General features: G+C 43.5%; 1 protein-coding gene across 1 annotated transcript in view; it reads right to left on the bottom strand.

The window, feature by feature from the left end:
- Positions 1–2,116: 2,116 nt before the first annotated feature.
- Positions 2,117–16,796, bottom strand: part of POU2AF2 (POU class 2 homeobox associating factor 2) — a 30,584-nt gene continuing 15,904 nt past the window's right edge. The window contains exons 3-5 of the mRNA XM_052653020.1: positions 6,336–6,378; positions 3,640–3,938; positions 2,117–2,518 (exon numbers count right to left, since the gene is read on the bottom strand). Of these exons, the coding sequence (XP_052508980.1) occupies positions 2,117–2,518; positions 3,640–3,938; positions 6,336–6,378 (744 nt within the window). The remainder of the gene's footprint in view (positions 2,519–3,639; positions 3,939–6,335; positions 6,379–16,796) is intronic.

Here is a 16,796-nt window from a genome sequence, read left to right as displayed (position 1 = left end):
TACTTATCTGAGAGCCAGGTTATGAGAAGAACATGACAAGTGAGCAGAAAGCAGCAAACCAAGAGAAATAAGCAAGCCTAATATTTAGTGTTATAATCAAATCAAAATTAAAGTTACAGGAGCATATATTTATGATTTACACATACATTTATAATATCTGTGTTGCGTGATACTTGGTAACACACAGAAGCAGTAGATGACTGTAATTATTATGAATTTCATACAGTCAATCTAGAAAAGTGACTTTAAGGCCGTTCCTTGTGAAGGCTCCTGTACCTCCAGGGATGGCCAGATCTTCTCCTAATGAGGGGCTTGTCGTCCAGGTGTGAGTGAAGCTGGATGACAGATGGCTCTGCCAAAGATACTGGCAATCAGGACTAAGTTCTCCAGTTTGATCAGACTTCAGAAGGGCAGCTCCCTCTCCTGTTGTAGAAGCTACCCGCTTCCATGGTAGTGCAAAGTGAATACTGAGCAAAGTAAAGATTAGGCTGTGGGAAGGAGTGTGGGAGGAAGAAGTAGCCAGGGGACCTGGGAGAGTGCGGTCCAGCAGCTAAGGACCACCAGTGCTCCTTCCATCAGCATCTGTTCCTCTGAGGATGCTCTCCCAGGGGTGGGGTGAGGAGTAGGAGTAAAAGAGGCTCCTATTCAAGCATTTCTGTGGGGATGCCACAAATCAGGAGTGTGGTTGCTCAATCAGAATATACTCTTGAATGCCCAGAGGAGGAACATCAATTATTCACTTCTAAGTGTGAATTACTATCCGTTTTTGACTTTCTAGACTTCTAAACAGAGCATGGGACCCTGTCACAGAGGATGTGGTGGAAACTGTTTTGAGTGGCTTTGGGCCCCTAGGAGATGGAGGAAAAAAGCATTGGATTAGGAGAAACCTGAAGGGTTAGAAAATGTGGTGAAGGGAATAAAGAAGAGAAGGTGGTAAGAAGACAAAAGGAAGATTCTGGGTGTAACCTGTGGAGCTTGACACAGGCTTTGCAAAGTTAAAGTGGGTGCAGGGTGTTTATGATGGGCTTGGCCTGCAGACAGGCATGGTACTTGGTGGGAATTACTGTGAGAGCTTAACTGGCAAAGGAATCCGAACCAATGAGACTTACACGAGACAGATTGATTCTTCAAATATCAGTTTCTTCATTTATACAAAGTAAGACCTATATATTTCTGGCCAATGAGCCACCAGCAAGGTCTCTCTTCAAATAGGAGGTGTGCGCACATCAGACACTATGTCCTTTAGAGCCCCTTTGCTTCTGGTGTTCTTGCCGACAGTCTAGGCCTGCTGTCTGTGTTTTCCTTATAATGCATGCATTCTTATTTGATTATAGAACATCCATTTTACTAATCCACTCTGATAACTGTTGGTGTATTCCATCAGAGAAACAATATCTAGCTTAATTGATCAAAGAGGCCATTGGTCAAAGAAAGGTTTTGGCCTTTATTGTTTTGGGGATTAGCCTAATTTTTGGACATCCTGGGCTTTCGTGCAGAGTCAAAACCATGTAGTCATGAAGCCATAGTGTCCTGGCTTCATCCTACTTTAATGACAATAAAGCATTTTTTATGGCATCACATTTGTTACTTGCAAGTTATTATTTATTATTTGCAATTCCCTGTAAGGTGAGAAATGTATGTAATATTTCACACTTTATAAAGTCACATGCTATAAAATGCATTTTGTTTTATGTGCCCTAATCTATTTTATACCCTATACATTCTCTTTTATTGAGGAACACACATAGTACATAACTAAGAAAAATTAGACAGGAAAATCAGTATGTTTTATGAGCTGCATAAAGTTTTTAATGTAATTTAAGGAAAACTATCAGTGTTTAAATGACACTTCAAAGATAACAGAAGATTCAAAACATAATGGGTTATTAAGCCCCAAAACCTCACAGTCAGGCTGTCTATCCCTGACACACTGAATTTACATTGTGGTGTGTTTCAGTGGGGTTATGGTGGGTGGATCACAAATGAATGCTGTCGTCTATTAACAAAGGGTGGCACAACAGCTTGTCCTGAAAACCCACTTCTGAAAGAACTGCCACACCACAAGAGTCTGTGAATACAGAGAACTGACTTAAAGCACAGAAGTCCTCTGGTGCCCTCAGTAGGCTCTGCGGCACTCGTATGCCCCCCACGCCAGGCTCCCATCATCTTTGGTCCATGGAGAAGCATCCTGGAGGGCAGAGGTGTCTGCCCCCTCGTCTGGGGAGAAGGGCCCCACCTTGGGTGGTGGGTCACTGGACATCGTCATGAAAGAGGTGAAAGGGTAGGGGGCCGGGGTGGGGTACCCCTGCGTGTGGTACAGATCCTCCAGCGCGTGCAGTGAGTAGGACTGAACCCCGGTGAGGGGGCCCCCCCAGCCGGCGCTCCTGTGCTGGGCCGCACCTCCCGACTCCAGCTGGGAGAAGGAGCTGGTGCTGGGTGCCAAGCTCTGCAGGGCATCGGCCGGCACAGGGTCTGGCTGGCTGAGGCCTTCGGGCACCGTCTGCTCCCACGAGTCCCTCTGAGGAGGATGGAAAGGTCACTGGGGTTAGTCACTAGGTGATGGTCTGACGGGGACACATTTCCTTCCCGATACAGGGGCCCGTGTCTTCCAAAGCAGGCTTGGTGTCCTCCCTGTGCTGTCCAGCGCCTCCTTACAGGCGGCTCTCTCCTCTGCTGCTGGACACTGAGTGTTTTAGTGCCTTTCTCAGTCTAGAATTGGGTGTGTGTGTGTGCGCGTGTGTGCGTGCATGTGTGTGTGTGTAAATAGAGTCCTTTCCCTAGAAAACATTAAATGAGTAAATGTGAAAATGATAAAATGAACATTTAGGCAGTGTTTCATCTACTCCTGGAAGGAGAAGCCTCTAAATTACAGGGTGGGCTTCTAAGGGGGCTGGGAAGGCTACCCTGCCCCCAGGGATCAAAGACCTGGAGCCTCATAGGTTGGGGGCTGGAAAGGTTTAGGCTTGATTCAATGCTAGGCCACTTACTAGCATCCTGACTCTGAGTGCCTGGCTTTGTTCTTCTGTCAAATGGGGCTTTAATAACTATACCCTGAGTTGTTGCCAGTATTAAATGAACATGTGCACGTAATTCCCACTCTCTTGCGGCCTGTTTGGTCTAAAACCACATGTCCACAGATTCATTCCTTTGTGGTCGTGGGCTTTACAGTTTTGTGTAAAAAGGTTATTCGTGCTCTTTCTTATGAACTCCTCTCTGGAAGGACTGTGAGAGAAGCAGGTTCTAAAGGGTAGAAATGCCCTCGGGGAAGGAGGAAGGAAGGGGAAGATCAGAGGCCTCCTGATGCATCTGCCCCGGGGACGGCCTCGCTGGGTCTGCGAGGTAAGACCGTGCTCTTTGCTTAAGCGCTGGCAGAATGATGGGGGAGCATCTGGCAAAATCCTTAGAGTGTTCATACAATGGCTGTACGTCCCGTCCTATTTAGTCGTCCCGCCTCAACCCCTGGATAGACAGAGCCTCCTCCCGCGTGGCTGGCCCGAAGCCCCGAGGAAGGCTCTCTGGGCGTGGATTCTGGCCTCTCCCGGGGCGAGTAGACCCTTGGCTGCTGGGCGCACGGGCTGTCCAGGGCCGCAGGAACCCCGACTTCGATGACTCCCCTAAACTAAGCCTCTGAGTACTCACCAGCACGAAGTGTGCGGGGTCGCTGGGGAAGGGCGGCGGCAGGAGCGGCGGCAGGGGCGAGGCGCTGAACAGGGTGCCGCTGTTGGGGGTCAGGGCCGTGGGGCGGTGGTCCCCGTAGGGCTCCGGGAAGTAGGGGTCCAGCAGGGCTGCGTGGCCCTGTCCTGCTGAGGACTCGCAGGCAAAGGGCTTGGCCGCGCTTGACGTGCAGGCGTCGTTGGCAAACTGCTTGGTGTTGTGAAAGTCCGGGTCAGAAAGGAAGGCTCTCCTGACACCATAGTAACCTGACATCACCGGTGAGCCTGTTGCCAAGGGGAAAACAGACGGACAAATGTCTCCTTGGAGGAAGTCAAGGCATGTCTATGGCAGCCCGGTCTTTCCACGTGTGACATGGTGTTTCTAACGCAGGCCTGACGCCAAGGCCAACGTTTAAATAGATAGACGGCTTGAAAAGCATTCAATAGGGCGGCATTATCGCTTTTAACTACTCTGCCCACCAAAGCTGGTATGTTTAAGGTTCGAGCTGCCTTTGGTAATGAGCTCACTTTACATGGAGTTATTACTGCCCAGTGTCTCTCACATACACATTTTTTTTTTTTTTTTGGTACACCTTCTGTATGCGAGGTGTTCTACTAGGAAGGGGCTTGGCTAAAGAGGACAGGATCCCCTGGCATTTGCTGTTATCTAATGATGCATCTTTTTCACAGCTTCTGAGCCTTGTCCCCATAGATTAAGAGGCTGCTTCTGGGGCATGCTGTATGAGATTCAGTTTCTCTAGATAAGGTGAGACACTGACCTCACCCCGAATCAGAGGCAAGTTGTACTCTTCTTTTAATTTTTGTACACTGACGGTGACTTGCACCTAGCAGGCAACTGAAAATGGTTTGCCTTGCTTTGCTTCTGGGAAGCCAAGTTAGAGGACCGCGATGAAGAGTCTGGTGTTATTTGCTGCCCTCTCGTGGCCAATTCGAGTCCCCAATCAGCTCCCCTGGACCCTGCAAGCGTGAGAAGGGAAAACCTGGCACGGAAAGCCCCCTTGGTCGAAACCTGGAGAGGCTGACGCTAAGAATCTCAGTTAAGGTAAGCCCAGCGAAATAGTCCCAGACGAGGAGAGAGGTGTTTGCTAAACGTTTTCTGAACCTGTAGCTCAGTTGTATCAGGGAACCCTGTATCATTTAGAACGTGTTCAGGAGCATAGACTCAAGGACTGTAAAACAGATTTTTTTTTCCCCCAGCTGGTGTTGGGTGTGATCCAGTTAGCTCAGACCTACTCCCTTAGTCACAGAAGAGTTGATCTGGGAGGAAGTTGCAGGTGCTTGTCTTTCTTACTTTCCACAACCGCAGTGGACTGCTTCTGAGCTTTGTCCCTGCCCACCCTGCCCACTCTTCTGCAGGGAGAGAAGACAGACTCATCAAGACCCTCTTCCTTGTTACCCTGACTCAGTCGTACACGACTCTCCAGACGTAGCACTTAGACCCCTGCTACCCAAGGCGGCACGTTGTATTGTGCTCAGTACTCTTTCATCTGAGCGTAGTCCTCTTTCCAGTTGACCCACCGGCTCTACGCGGGCAGAACTTACATCTTATACATTTTCTGTAATCCCAGTAGTATAATACTATGTGCAACAATTCATGTAAATTTATTCATTCATTCAAAAGAAATCAAAATTCCTCGCAAAAACTTAACAGCACAATTCCACTCACTCCATTTCCGTCTTAAATTCTGTAGCCCCCGAATTCTAATCTGCTCATGAATTTGAAAGCTGCAGTTGGAGGTTTCATCATAAGCATACTTCTCTAGAAAAAAATATCTGTGCCTGTGAAAATCAGTATCAACAAATAAGGTTTTGTTTCATGCCATGAATCTATATCTATTGTAGTGGTTAAGGCTGTAGTGGTTGGGCCCTAACCCTAACCCCTAACCCTAACCCTAACCCCTGACCCTAATCCTAACCCTAACCCTAAGTAAAAAAGGGTACCAGGAGACTAAGTAAAAAAGGCTACCAGGCTCTCCTGTCTGCATTTCCAATTTTCAAACAAAAAAACACAGAGAAGAAAAATCCTTCGCTGTTTAAACATGTATTTTTTCTTCTTAAAAAGAGGAAGAGCCATTCCAGGTGATGAGAGGCTGCAGAAATTTTGTTCTGTAGAATGGAGCAGATACAGCCAAATTCCAGTGACAGTAAGTACGACTGGGAAACACAGTATAGAGACATTCAGACGTGTGGGATCTTCTCCTGCTCTAATGTCTTTCCCTTATCCAGCTCTGAAGATGACCCAAATTATTAGGAAAACCTATGCCGTTTCTGAGCTTGGAAGTGGAATTCTCCAGGCAAGAATACTGGAGTGGGTTGCCATTCCCTTCTGCTGGAGATCGTCCCAACCCAGGGTTTGAACCGGGGTCTCCTGCATTGTAGGCAGATTCTTTACCATCTGAGTCACCAGGGAAGCTGTAAAAACTGTATGAAGGGCCTAATTGCTATTGCTTTTGCCCCCAAAGCTTATACTGGACAGAATGCATTCCAAATTCAGGAACGGCTGCATGAGGTCTCCCTTTCCTGATTTTACATTTTAGAAACAAGTATTTTAAAGCAGCAAAATGTTCAAGTCTTGTAAGGCATCTTTGAAAGAATGGAAGCCTAAATGCCCGATTTACTTCAAAAGGGAAGGAATCGACCCCTGTGAACTGCAATACTTACCTGGCACGGGTCCAAATGGAGACTGAGTGGAACCGACACTGCCCTGGAAGACAGAGGGGCATGCATGTTTTATTCTTTTAAAAACTTTTTAATTAGCAGATAATTGCTTACAATATTGTGATGGTTTTTGCCATACGTGAGAATGAATCGGCCGTAGGCATACAAGTGTTCCCTCCCTCCAAACCCTCCTCTCTCCTCCCTCCCCCCCCTTTTTTCCTCTACTGTTTGTGTTAATGAAAGTGAAAGCTGCTTAGTCATGTCCAACTCTTTGCAACCACATGGACTATACAGTGCATGGAATTCTCCAGGCCAGGATACTGGAGTGGGTAGCCTTTCCCTTCTCCAGGGGATCTTCCCAATACAGGGATCGAACCCAGGTCTCCCACATTGCAGGCAGATTCTTTACCAGCTGAACCACAATATCCTTTTTCAAATATGTATCAGTGATTTATATAAATGGGCTATGGGCTTCTCAGGCGGCGCTAGTGGTAAAGAACCCACCTGCCAATGTGAAAGACATGGGAGATGCAGGTTTGATCCCTGGGTTGGGAAGATCCCCTGGAGGAGGGCACAGCAACCCACTCACTCCAGTATTCTTGCCTGGAGAATCCATGGACTGAGAATTGGCGGGCTACAGTCCATAGGGTTGCAAAGACAACTGAAGCAACTTAGCACGCATATCACACACACATTTATATAAGTATATACATACATACACAAATAAGTTTGTATTTGGTTTTATCATTGAATGGCCCTCTTTTAAGCTGTCTTCCTCCCTGTAGAATGGAAGCTTCACTAAGGGTAGAAACTTTGACTGTGTGTTGTTCTCTGCGTATGGAACGGGGTGATTCATAGTAGACACAACAAAAATATGTGGAATAAAAACAGCAGTTTAATGAGCATAGGAGGTTGAGGCTGTTGTCAGTTGAATTACTTCCCCTGAAAAGATATATTGAGGTCATAATTGCCAGTACCTGTGATGTGAACTTATTTGGAAACAGGATCTTTGAAGCAGTAACTAGTTAATTTAAAATGAATTTACTCTGAAGGATTGTGGAACCTAAATCTAATATGACCGATGTCCTTATAAGAAGAGGGGAGACAGACACAGACACAGAGGGGAGCAGGCAGTCTGAAGAAAGAGGCAGAAATTTGAGAGATACAGCTTCAAGCTAAGGACCACTAACGTTTGCCAACAACCTTCAGAAGCTTGTGGGGATGGGGGTGCAGGCTTCCCCAGTGGCTCAGCAGTAAAGAATCTGCCTGCAATTCAGCAGATGCAGGAGACGAGGGTTTGATCTCTGGGTTGGGAAGATCTCCTGGAGGAGGGCATGAAATCTCACTCCAGTAATCTTGCCTGGAGAATTCCGTGGACAGAGGAGCCTGGCGGGCTGCAGTCCATGGAGTCTCAAAGAGTTGGACATGACTGAAGCAACTAGGCACGCATGCGCCTACGCCAGAAGCTAGGAAGAGGCAAAGAAGGGTATACCCCTAAAGCCTTCAGAGGATTCTGGCCCTCCTGACAACTCGATTTTGGACTTCTAGCCTCCAGATCTGTAAGAAAATAAATTATTTTTTACGCTGCTTTGTTTGCGGTAATTTGTTACTGCAGCCTTAGGACATGCCCTAGTGAGGGTGTGATTAATGATGAAACAGAATTCACCACAATGTGAGAAGAGGCACTATAGTAGTAAGATGGGGTGAGGGGGACACTTAAGCTGGTATTGGGGATGGGGTGGGGAACACATCTTGGAGGAGGAGATGCTCAAGCTGACTACTGAAGAAAGGGTATCCAGGTGTGTCAAGTCTTAAAATGCAAATTATGACTCCAAGATGCCCAGGAACAAAGTAAGTGGAAAATGTAGCTGTTGTAAAAGTGAGGAGGTATCAACATCCACTTTTTCGGATTTGAATTCTGTCCTGACCCTGATAATCCTACAGACTCTCAAGAGTTGGAGGGATTTTAGAGAGTCTTATTCAACCAGCACTCAATGCTGAAATCCTCTCCAATGTTATTAACCCTGGATGCATTCAGCCTCTAGTGATGGAGAACTCAACACCCTCTGAGAAAGCCAATTTCTTCTTTGGCAACTTCTGTTACAAATGTACTTATTTCTAATCTCCTTGGTCCATACCAGATAAGTTAAACCCTTCTTCCGTAAATAGCTCTTCAAATATCTGAGAGTAACCCATCATTTCCCAACTGCCTTAATCAGACTGCGCTGACATAACAAATACCACAGACTTGGTGGCTCAAACAAAAAACATTTCTCCCAGTTATGGAGGCTGGAAGTTTGAGATCAGGGTGCCAGCATGGTAGGGTCCTTTGGGGGACCTTCATCCTGGCTTGCAGATGGCTGTTTCCTTGCAGTGTCTTCATGTAGCACAGAGAGAGATCATCTTTTCCATGTGTCTCTTCTTATAGGAGCACCAGTCCCATTCACGTGACTTAACCCTCATGACTTCATTACCACCCCAAAGGCCCCAACTTAAAATACCATCATACTGGGGACCAAGGCTTTAACATATGAATTACAGAAGAAGGGAGTGAAGTATACAAACTTTCCATCCATAGGACTAAATTGGAATTCTATTTTCTCTAGGGAAATATCCACCAATCGGCAGATTTTTTTTTTTTTTTTTGATGGAGGGGGAGCTCCAAAATCCCTGAGAATAGTGATTGCAGCCATGAAATTAAAAGACGCTTCCTCCTTGGAAGGAAAGCTATGAAAAACCTAGACAGCATATTAAAAAGCAGAGACATTACTTTGCCAACAAAGGTCTGTCTAGTCAAGGCTATGGTTTTTCCAGTAGTCATGTATGGATGTGAGAGTTGGGCTATAAAGAAAGCTGAGCACCGAAGAATTTTGAACTCTGGTGCTGGAGAAGAATCTTAAGAGTCCCTTGGACTGCAAGGAGATCCAACCAACCAATACTAAAAAAAAAAAAAAATCACCCCTGAATATTTGTTGAAAGGACTGAAGCTGAAGCTCCAATACTTTGGCCGCCTGATGTGAAGAACTGACTCATTGGAAAAAACCCCAATGCTGGGAAAGATTGAAGGCAGGGGGAGAAGGGGATGACAGAGGATGAGGTGGTTGGATGGCATCACTGACTCAAGGGATATGAGTTTGAGCAAACTCTGGGAGATAGTGGAGGACAGGGAAGTCTGGCGTGCTGCAGTCCATGGGGTCTCAAAGAGTGGGACGTGACTGAGCATCAGACATGGCTTAGCGACTCAACAACAGCCACTCAGAGGTAGCACGGTATTTGAAAGAGAAGACTCTGGAATGCGTGTCTGTATTTGAATCCCAGATCTGTCTCTTGTTTGCTGTGTGATCTTAGGCACGTGAAGATTAAATATGATCTTATATGTCATGCACTGAGAATAGTTCCTGGTTTTGAGTAAGGAGGTCATAAGTATTAGCTATTATCACTCAGATGCATTTTAAAGTTTCTTCAAGTCTATGGTTTATTCCTATAAACATGTCACCGTGTTTGATATTAAAATTTTTTTTTAAATTATTTTGCTGATGTATAGTTGATTTACAACATTTTGTTAGTTTCTGCTGTAGAGCAAGATGATTCAGTTACATACATTCTTTTTCATATTCTTTTCTGTTATGGTTTATTACAAAATACTGAATATAGTTCCCTGTGCTATACAGTAGGATTTTTAAATTTTTTTACAAAACATCCATTCTGCTTATAGTGGTTTGCCTCTGTTAATCTCAAACTTCTTAGTAGGTGAACAATGTGTGTGGGGTCCAAGGTCAGGATGCTGTGATGTCTTGTACCGGAAGGAAAGGAGGTAATGATTAATTAGAGAAGAGCTGTGTTCAGGCACATTTTCCCATGTTGCCAGGGCCCATGGTATCTAGTGTTCCCCTCTGCTTTCCATCTCTTTCTGGCTGGGTGTTTCCTCAAAGGCCTGTGCCAGGACCCATTCCCCCTGCCTCTTGCCTCAGCCTCCTTCCCTGGGGAAGCAGAGTGTGGGAGGGTGGTGGCTGTCCCGGGTGCTGCCTCGGGGGGAGTCCTGTTGCCCTCTTGCCTCCTCTTCTCTCTGCTTGCTCCCCTTAAACTGCTCTGGCCAAGGCTGGGGACAGGAGGGAGGCTTCTTGTGAAAGGCAGGGTGCACATCCAGCTGGACAGACAGAAGTATGAGCGCCTCTCTGTAATGCACCGGATCATCAGCTGGCCTGGCCCGCCCTGGCCTCTGCCTGAAGCATGAGCAAAGGCTACTCTGGGCTCACACAGTCGCTGCAGCGTCTGCCACCACGAGGGCCACCAACAACCTTCTTCCATCCCTTTTCGTTCTGCCCACTTTTACTTATTACCGTGGAATTGCCAGCCCTGCACCCCCAATCCAGTTTTAATACCTGAAGAACTTTCATAATGACTAGGCTAGTTGATTTTATTTGTTATTTGATGAAAAGAAGCCTCTTGTGTTCATTTCCCCTACATAATTTTGCCCTTTACCTGCTGTGGAAATTAAATCCTCTATTTCCATACTTTATGATTAGTCATAAAATTTTACCTTGCGTGTTTAACAAAGCCTACAAAGAGCGTCTTAAGCCTCCCACTGACAGACAAGACCCTTAGGACGTTAGCTCTTTTTGCTCCTCTCCTAATTTACATCAGGGCTTCCCTGGTGGCTCAGGTGGTAAAGAGTCTGCCGCAATGTGGGAGACCCGGGTGTGATCCCTGGGTTGGGAAGATCCCCTGGAGAAGGAAATAACAACCCACTCCAGTACTCTTGCCTGGAAAATCCCATGGACGGAGGAGCCAGGTAGGCTACAGAACATGGGGTCACAGAGTCGGACACGACTGAGCGACTTTGCTAATTTACATGAGTATGTATTTTCTTGAATTTTAGCTTAAACCTCCACAAGTTAAACATCATGATTATTTCATCATCATTTTGCCAAGTATTAGACTTACTACATGTTTATCATTTTCTTTGCTTATCTGTCCTCCAAACTTTTTTCTAGATTCATTTTCCTTCTTCTGAAAGAACCCTTTAGAAAATTCCTTTCCTGTAGGTGTTGGTGGTTTAGTGGCTCAGTCGTGTCTGACTCTTTGTGATCCTATGGACTGTAGCCCATCAGGCTCCTCTATGCATGAGATTTCCCAGGCAAGAATACTGGAGTGGGTTGTCATTTCCTTCCCCAGGGGATCTTCCCAACCCAAGGATCAAACCCACGTCTCTTGCATTGCAGGCGAGTTCTTTACTGACTGAGTTACCTGGGAAGTTGGTGTTGGTGGCAACTTCCAGCTTCTATGTAACTGGAAATATAATTCCTTTTGCCTCTGTGCTTAGAAGATACTATTTCTGGATTCACAATTGTAACTTTATAAGTATTCTTCTCTCAGCACTTAAAAGATTTCACTTCATTGTCTTGTGGTTTCCATGATTGCTGTTCAAAGTCTGCTATTAACCTTACAGATATTCTGCATGACAATCTTTCTTTCTTTTCAGACTACCCTTTAAAGTATACTCCTTTTGGCTTTAAGATTTTTCAGCTTCACCTCCTTTTATCTTGAGAGAGACTTTTAAAATGTATTCTGCTTGTATATGATGTGCTTCATGTGACTGGGGATGCATGTCTTTTGGAAAAGTTTCAACCATCTTTTTCTTAAATATTATCTTGTCTGTATTAGCTGTATTGTCTCCTTCTGAGTCTTTGATGTTTGTTAAATCTTTTACTTTTATCCCAATAAATTCTCAACTTCTTGTTACCTTCCCTCTATCCATGATTCTGTGTTCTATATTTTGGAACAGATTGGTATAGATTTCTTCAGCTCTACCTCCAGTTCACTAATTCCTTTTTCAACTGTAGCTTGTTTGCTGTTTAACTCATGCATTGATTTTTTTTTTTTTTTTGGTATCAATGATTAGATATTTTCTCAGTCCTATAAATTCTATTTGACCTACTAAAAATATTGGTTGGTCTTTTGTTGAGTGTTCACTATTTATTTTTATTGTTATTATTATTAAAAAAATTTGTATTTGGTTATGCTAATACCAAAATTCCCCAAAGTCCTGGGAATTTAGCTTTATTGTTCATGCTGACTCTCATTCCTAGTGATTTGTTTCTTTTGGATTTGGTGATCTTTGATTGAAACATGTATCTGGGTTGACCTTAATCTGTGAAAATCTGAGTTCCTAATGTTGTGTTTCTCCTGAAGATTTATGCTTATATTTCTTGGGAAGCACCTCCCTTCCAGGTTCCCCAGTCCCAGGTTCAGCTACCCCAAACTTAGCAATAATAGCTCAAGGACCAGTCAGTCTTCACATAGAAAGCTAGTTTGGACCCCTGTCCTTAGGGGAATCTGCCTTTCTGATGTGATCATCTTCTCATCATTCAGTGTCTTTATTTCTGCTCAAACATTTCCCCTCCCTTCCCTGTCAACCCTCAAATCATCCCACCAAACCTCCTAGTTTTATTGATTTCCCTTACATCCTACGAGCTCGACAAATCAGCAAAAAATTTTTTATGCAGGATCCAGTTTTGTTGTGGGTAAAATCTCCCCACCTCCAGACTACTGACTCTGCCTAAAACAAAATCACATCCCTAAGGATTAAAAATAGAAGTAGATGCTGTCCTGTCTTTCACACACCAGATCTAAAAAAATTTTTTCTATGACTTCCAACATTTTCCAGCAGAGTTATGAATTATACTAAAATTCATAGGCACATACTTGTAGAAATGTCATAAGCACACTATTAGGTATATGACCAAATATGTAATATTACTATCTCATTTAATTATCAAACCACCCCAGAAGGTCAGTAACATTATTTTCATCTAAATGGTGAGGAAATTGAAATAGAGAATAACTCAGGTTTCTCTGCAGGTAAGGTTATTGCTGGTGGTAATGGTGTGATTTCAGGGTCTGTTTCTTTTATTTTTAAAAAACTTTTTATTGGAGTGTAGTTGATTTATAACATTATGTTACTTTCAGGTGTACAGCAAAGTGAATCGGTTATAGATATATCCACTCTTTTTAAGATTCTTTTCTCATATAGGCCATTATGGAGTATTGAGTAGAATTCCTTGTGCTATACAGTATGTTCTTACTAGTTATCTATTTTATATATAGTAGTATGTATATGTCAATCCCAATCTCCCAATTTATCCCTCCCCCATCCCCTGTGAACCATAAGCTTGCTTTCTACATCTGTGGCTCTACTTCTGTTCAAAACTTATCTCATAACTACCACACCAGACTGCCTTCCAAGAGTTTTAATAACTTGAAAATAAATGTGGGAAAACTTCATAGTTTAAAAACTTAGTATAAAGGAGACTTAGGATATTCAGCATTACTGACTCAATGGACCTGAGTTTGAGCAAGCTCTGGGAGCTGGTGATGGACACGGAAGCCTGGTGTGCTGCAGTCTATGGGGCTGCAAAGAGTCGGAAACAACTGAGTGACTGAACTGAACTGAAGACATTCAGAGAAACCATATAATTAAATAAATTCTCACAAAAAGATTCAGTGGGATTTGTATTTCCCTGTGTTTGTGTGTGTGTGTGTGTGTGTGTGTATATATGTATATATATATACACTTCCATATCTATATCTATCTATCTATACATTTTTTAGCCTTCAGTGAGTATTCAATTTTGGGGGGAGGAGGTTCAAATTCATTAAGGCATAATTTATGTACAATACAATTTCCAGCTTGTAAGCATATAATTTGATCAATTTTGACCATTTCAGAAAACTCCTATATGATCTCCCTCATTGTGATATAAAACATTTCTACATAATTAATTATTTATATCTATAATCCAGAGAAGGTAATGGTGCCCCACTCCAGTACTCTTGCCTGGAAAATCCCATGGATGGAGGAGCCTGGTAGACTGCAGTCCATGGGGTCGCTAAGAGTCGGACACGACTGAGCAACTTCACTTTCACTTTTCACTTTCATGCATTGGAGAAGGCAATGACAACCCACTCCAGTGTTCTTGCCTGGAGGATCCCAGGGACGGGGGAGCCTGGTGGGCTGCCTTCTATGGGGTCTCACAGAGTTGGACACGACTGAAGCGACTTAGCAGCAGCAGCAACAACAGCATAGCTATAATCAGTGCTTATGGTGACCTGGGAAATATTTAGATTGGATAAGTCATATAAAAGGCAGTGATAGCACATAACTTCTGTTCATCTCACAGAACACAGAAGAGCTCTAAAAGGCCTATGTTGGGACCAGGAGGGGTTTTACTGGACTGATTTCAGAGCTGGTATACCAGATTCATATGCTGAGAAAGAACAACCTAAGACATGAGCCTTCAACATGTGCACTAAGTATCTTTGCTCATGTGAAGGGAAAACACATTTCTTTTTACCTTGTTCAAGACATTATATTCATTCAGTTGCATCTCACCATATGAATTCTTTAGAAATAATATTGAAATTAATATTGAAAGGCCCATAACTTTTGACCAAACGAGATGGTATATAATTTTTATTTTGCATATAGCAAACAACAGGATCTTGCAATGCCAGGTAGCCAAATTTAGAGGTTTACATTTGAATGAAATTTGCCAGTGTGCAACTTCCTGTAGCTAACACAGCAGCCTCACAGCTGCCCCGAAAGCCCCTCCATGAAAATGAGTTAATTTGAACTAATAGGTCACCATGATAATAAAATGATAAGATCAGGAGTTTCCCTTCACTACATTTATTGTCACTTTTATGACCCTATAATATTTTTAGGTGCCAGCCTGATAATCGAAAGACCATGTGAAAGGTACTAAAGAAGAGGGCTGCAAGGAGTGTAAGATTTTTCATGATATATTTAAAAAATTCTGACTATATAGTCTGAAAGTGTCTCTCTAAACTTGAAGATATTGCTATGCTATGCTAAGTCACTTCAGTCGTGTCCGACTCTGTGCGACCTCATAGACAGCAGCCCACCAGGCTCCCCCATCCCTGGGATTCTCCAGGCAAGAACCCTGGGGTGGGTTGCCATTTCCTTCTCCAATGCATGAAAGGGAAAAGTGAAAGTGAAATTGCTCAGTCGTATCCGATTCTTAGCGACCCCATGGACTGCAGCCTACCAGGCTCCTCCGTCCATGGGGTTTTCCAGACAAGAGTACTGGAGTGGGCTGCCATTGCCTTCTCCGGAAGATATTGCAACTAATGCTTAAATAAAAATCATAGTCCCTTCTGAATGGCTGGGATTCCTTTTCAGGGAATACACTGCATATTTAATTTCTCACTGTCATCATATCTATGGTTGGGAGAGAGGTGGAGATGATGATATACTGAATATTTTTAAACCATGTTTTAATATCTGAATTGAGAACAACCATTAGTCAAACAATTTTCCTCTGACTTTGAAATGAATGTAAAGTCAATGCTAGGTATAATGTTGTTATCCTTTAAATAGGTACCCATGTTAGGATGGAATACCTTCTTCCTCCACAAGAAAATGGGCGTAGAGAATTAGATGCCTTAGCTAATGTGCCAAGTATGTGGTAGCACCAGGGCATTCTGACTGGTGTGAACTCTTATGCAGTGACTCAACTATAACAAACCTTTTCTAATAAGTCTTTTTAATTTTGCAAAGTTTGCAAAAGGTTTTGATTTATGGACCAGTTATCTGAGTTACCTAATAATTTAGTCATGAATATTGATAAGAGAAATGCTCCATAATGAATAGGAACTAGAGTTCTAAGCATCTACCATGTGCCGGATGCTCTATGTAATGTTATCTTATTATAAAGTCGATATTATCACCTCAAGTTTACAAAAGAGGAAACCAAGCATCAGAGAAGTTAAGTAATGTGTCCCAAATTATCTACCTTATAGATTGCAGGATTAGGATTTAAACCCAAACTCTCCGACTCTAAGACTTATTTCCCCTCAAGCTCTCAGTGATGTAACCAGTAGGTTCTGTGCACTAGCCCTTCCGTCAAACCAAAGATATCTACTGGCACCTCTGATATGCTAGGCACAATGTTGAATGTCTCAGGTGCTAGAAAAAATGCAACCAAAGGGCTTAGAATAGGATCTACTTAGGGACATAAGCCATTTGCTATAGATTAAATATGGCCACAATTACTTTGCAGCTCTTCCCTTCAATAAGTGGCATCTATACCTCTACTGTCTTGAATCTGGGATGTTTTTGTGACTTGTTTTGGCTAGTAGAATGTGGACTAGCATTTTATAAATACCTACTTCATGCCAGACTCTGTGCCATGCACTTTATATATCTTAGTATGGGTTTAATCACTTTTAGTAATTAACATTTGTATACTTCATATACTCTGCATAATGCTAAGTGATTCACATTGTTCCATTAAAGCCTTGCCATCAACCAATGAAACAGACTGCTGTAATTCATTATCTCTAGGTTACAGATCAGAAAACTTATAGGCAGTGTAAAGACTGTAAAGGTCACAGAACTAGTGAGTGACGCAGGCCGGATTCTACTAGCCCTGCTCGGGCTGT

Source organism: Budorcas taxicolor, chromosome 15, assembly GCF_023091745.1.
Source record: "Budorcas taxicolor isolate Tak-1 chromosome 15, Takin1.1, whole genome shotgun sequence".
NCBI lineage: Eukaryota > Metazoa > Chordata > Mammalia > Artiodactyla > Bovidae > Budorcas > Budorcas taxicolor.
The sequence above is the reverse complement of the archived record's forward strand: the minus strand, read 5'-3'. Positions and strand labels throughout refer to the sequence as shown.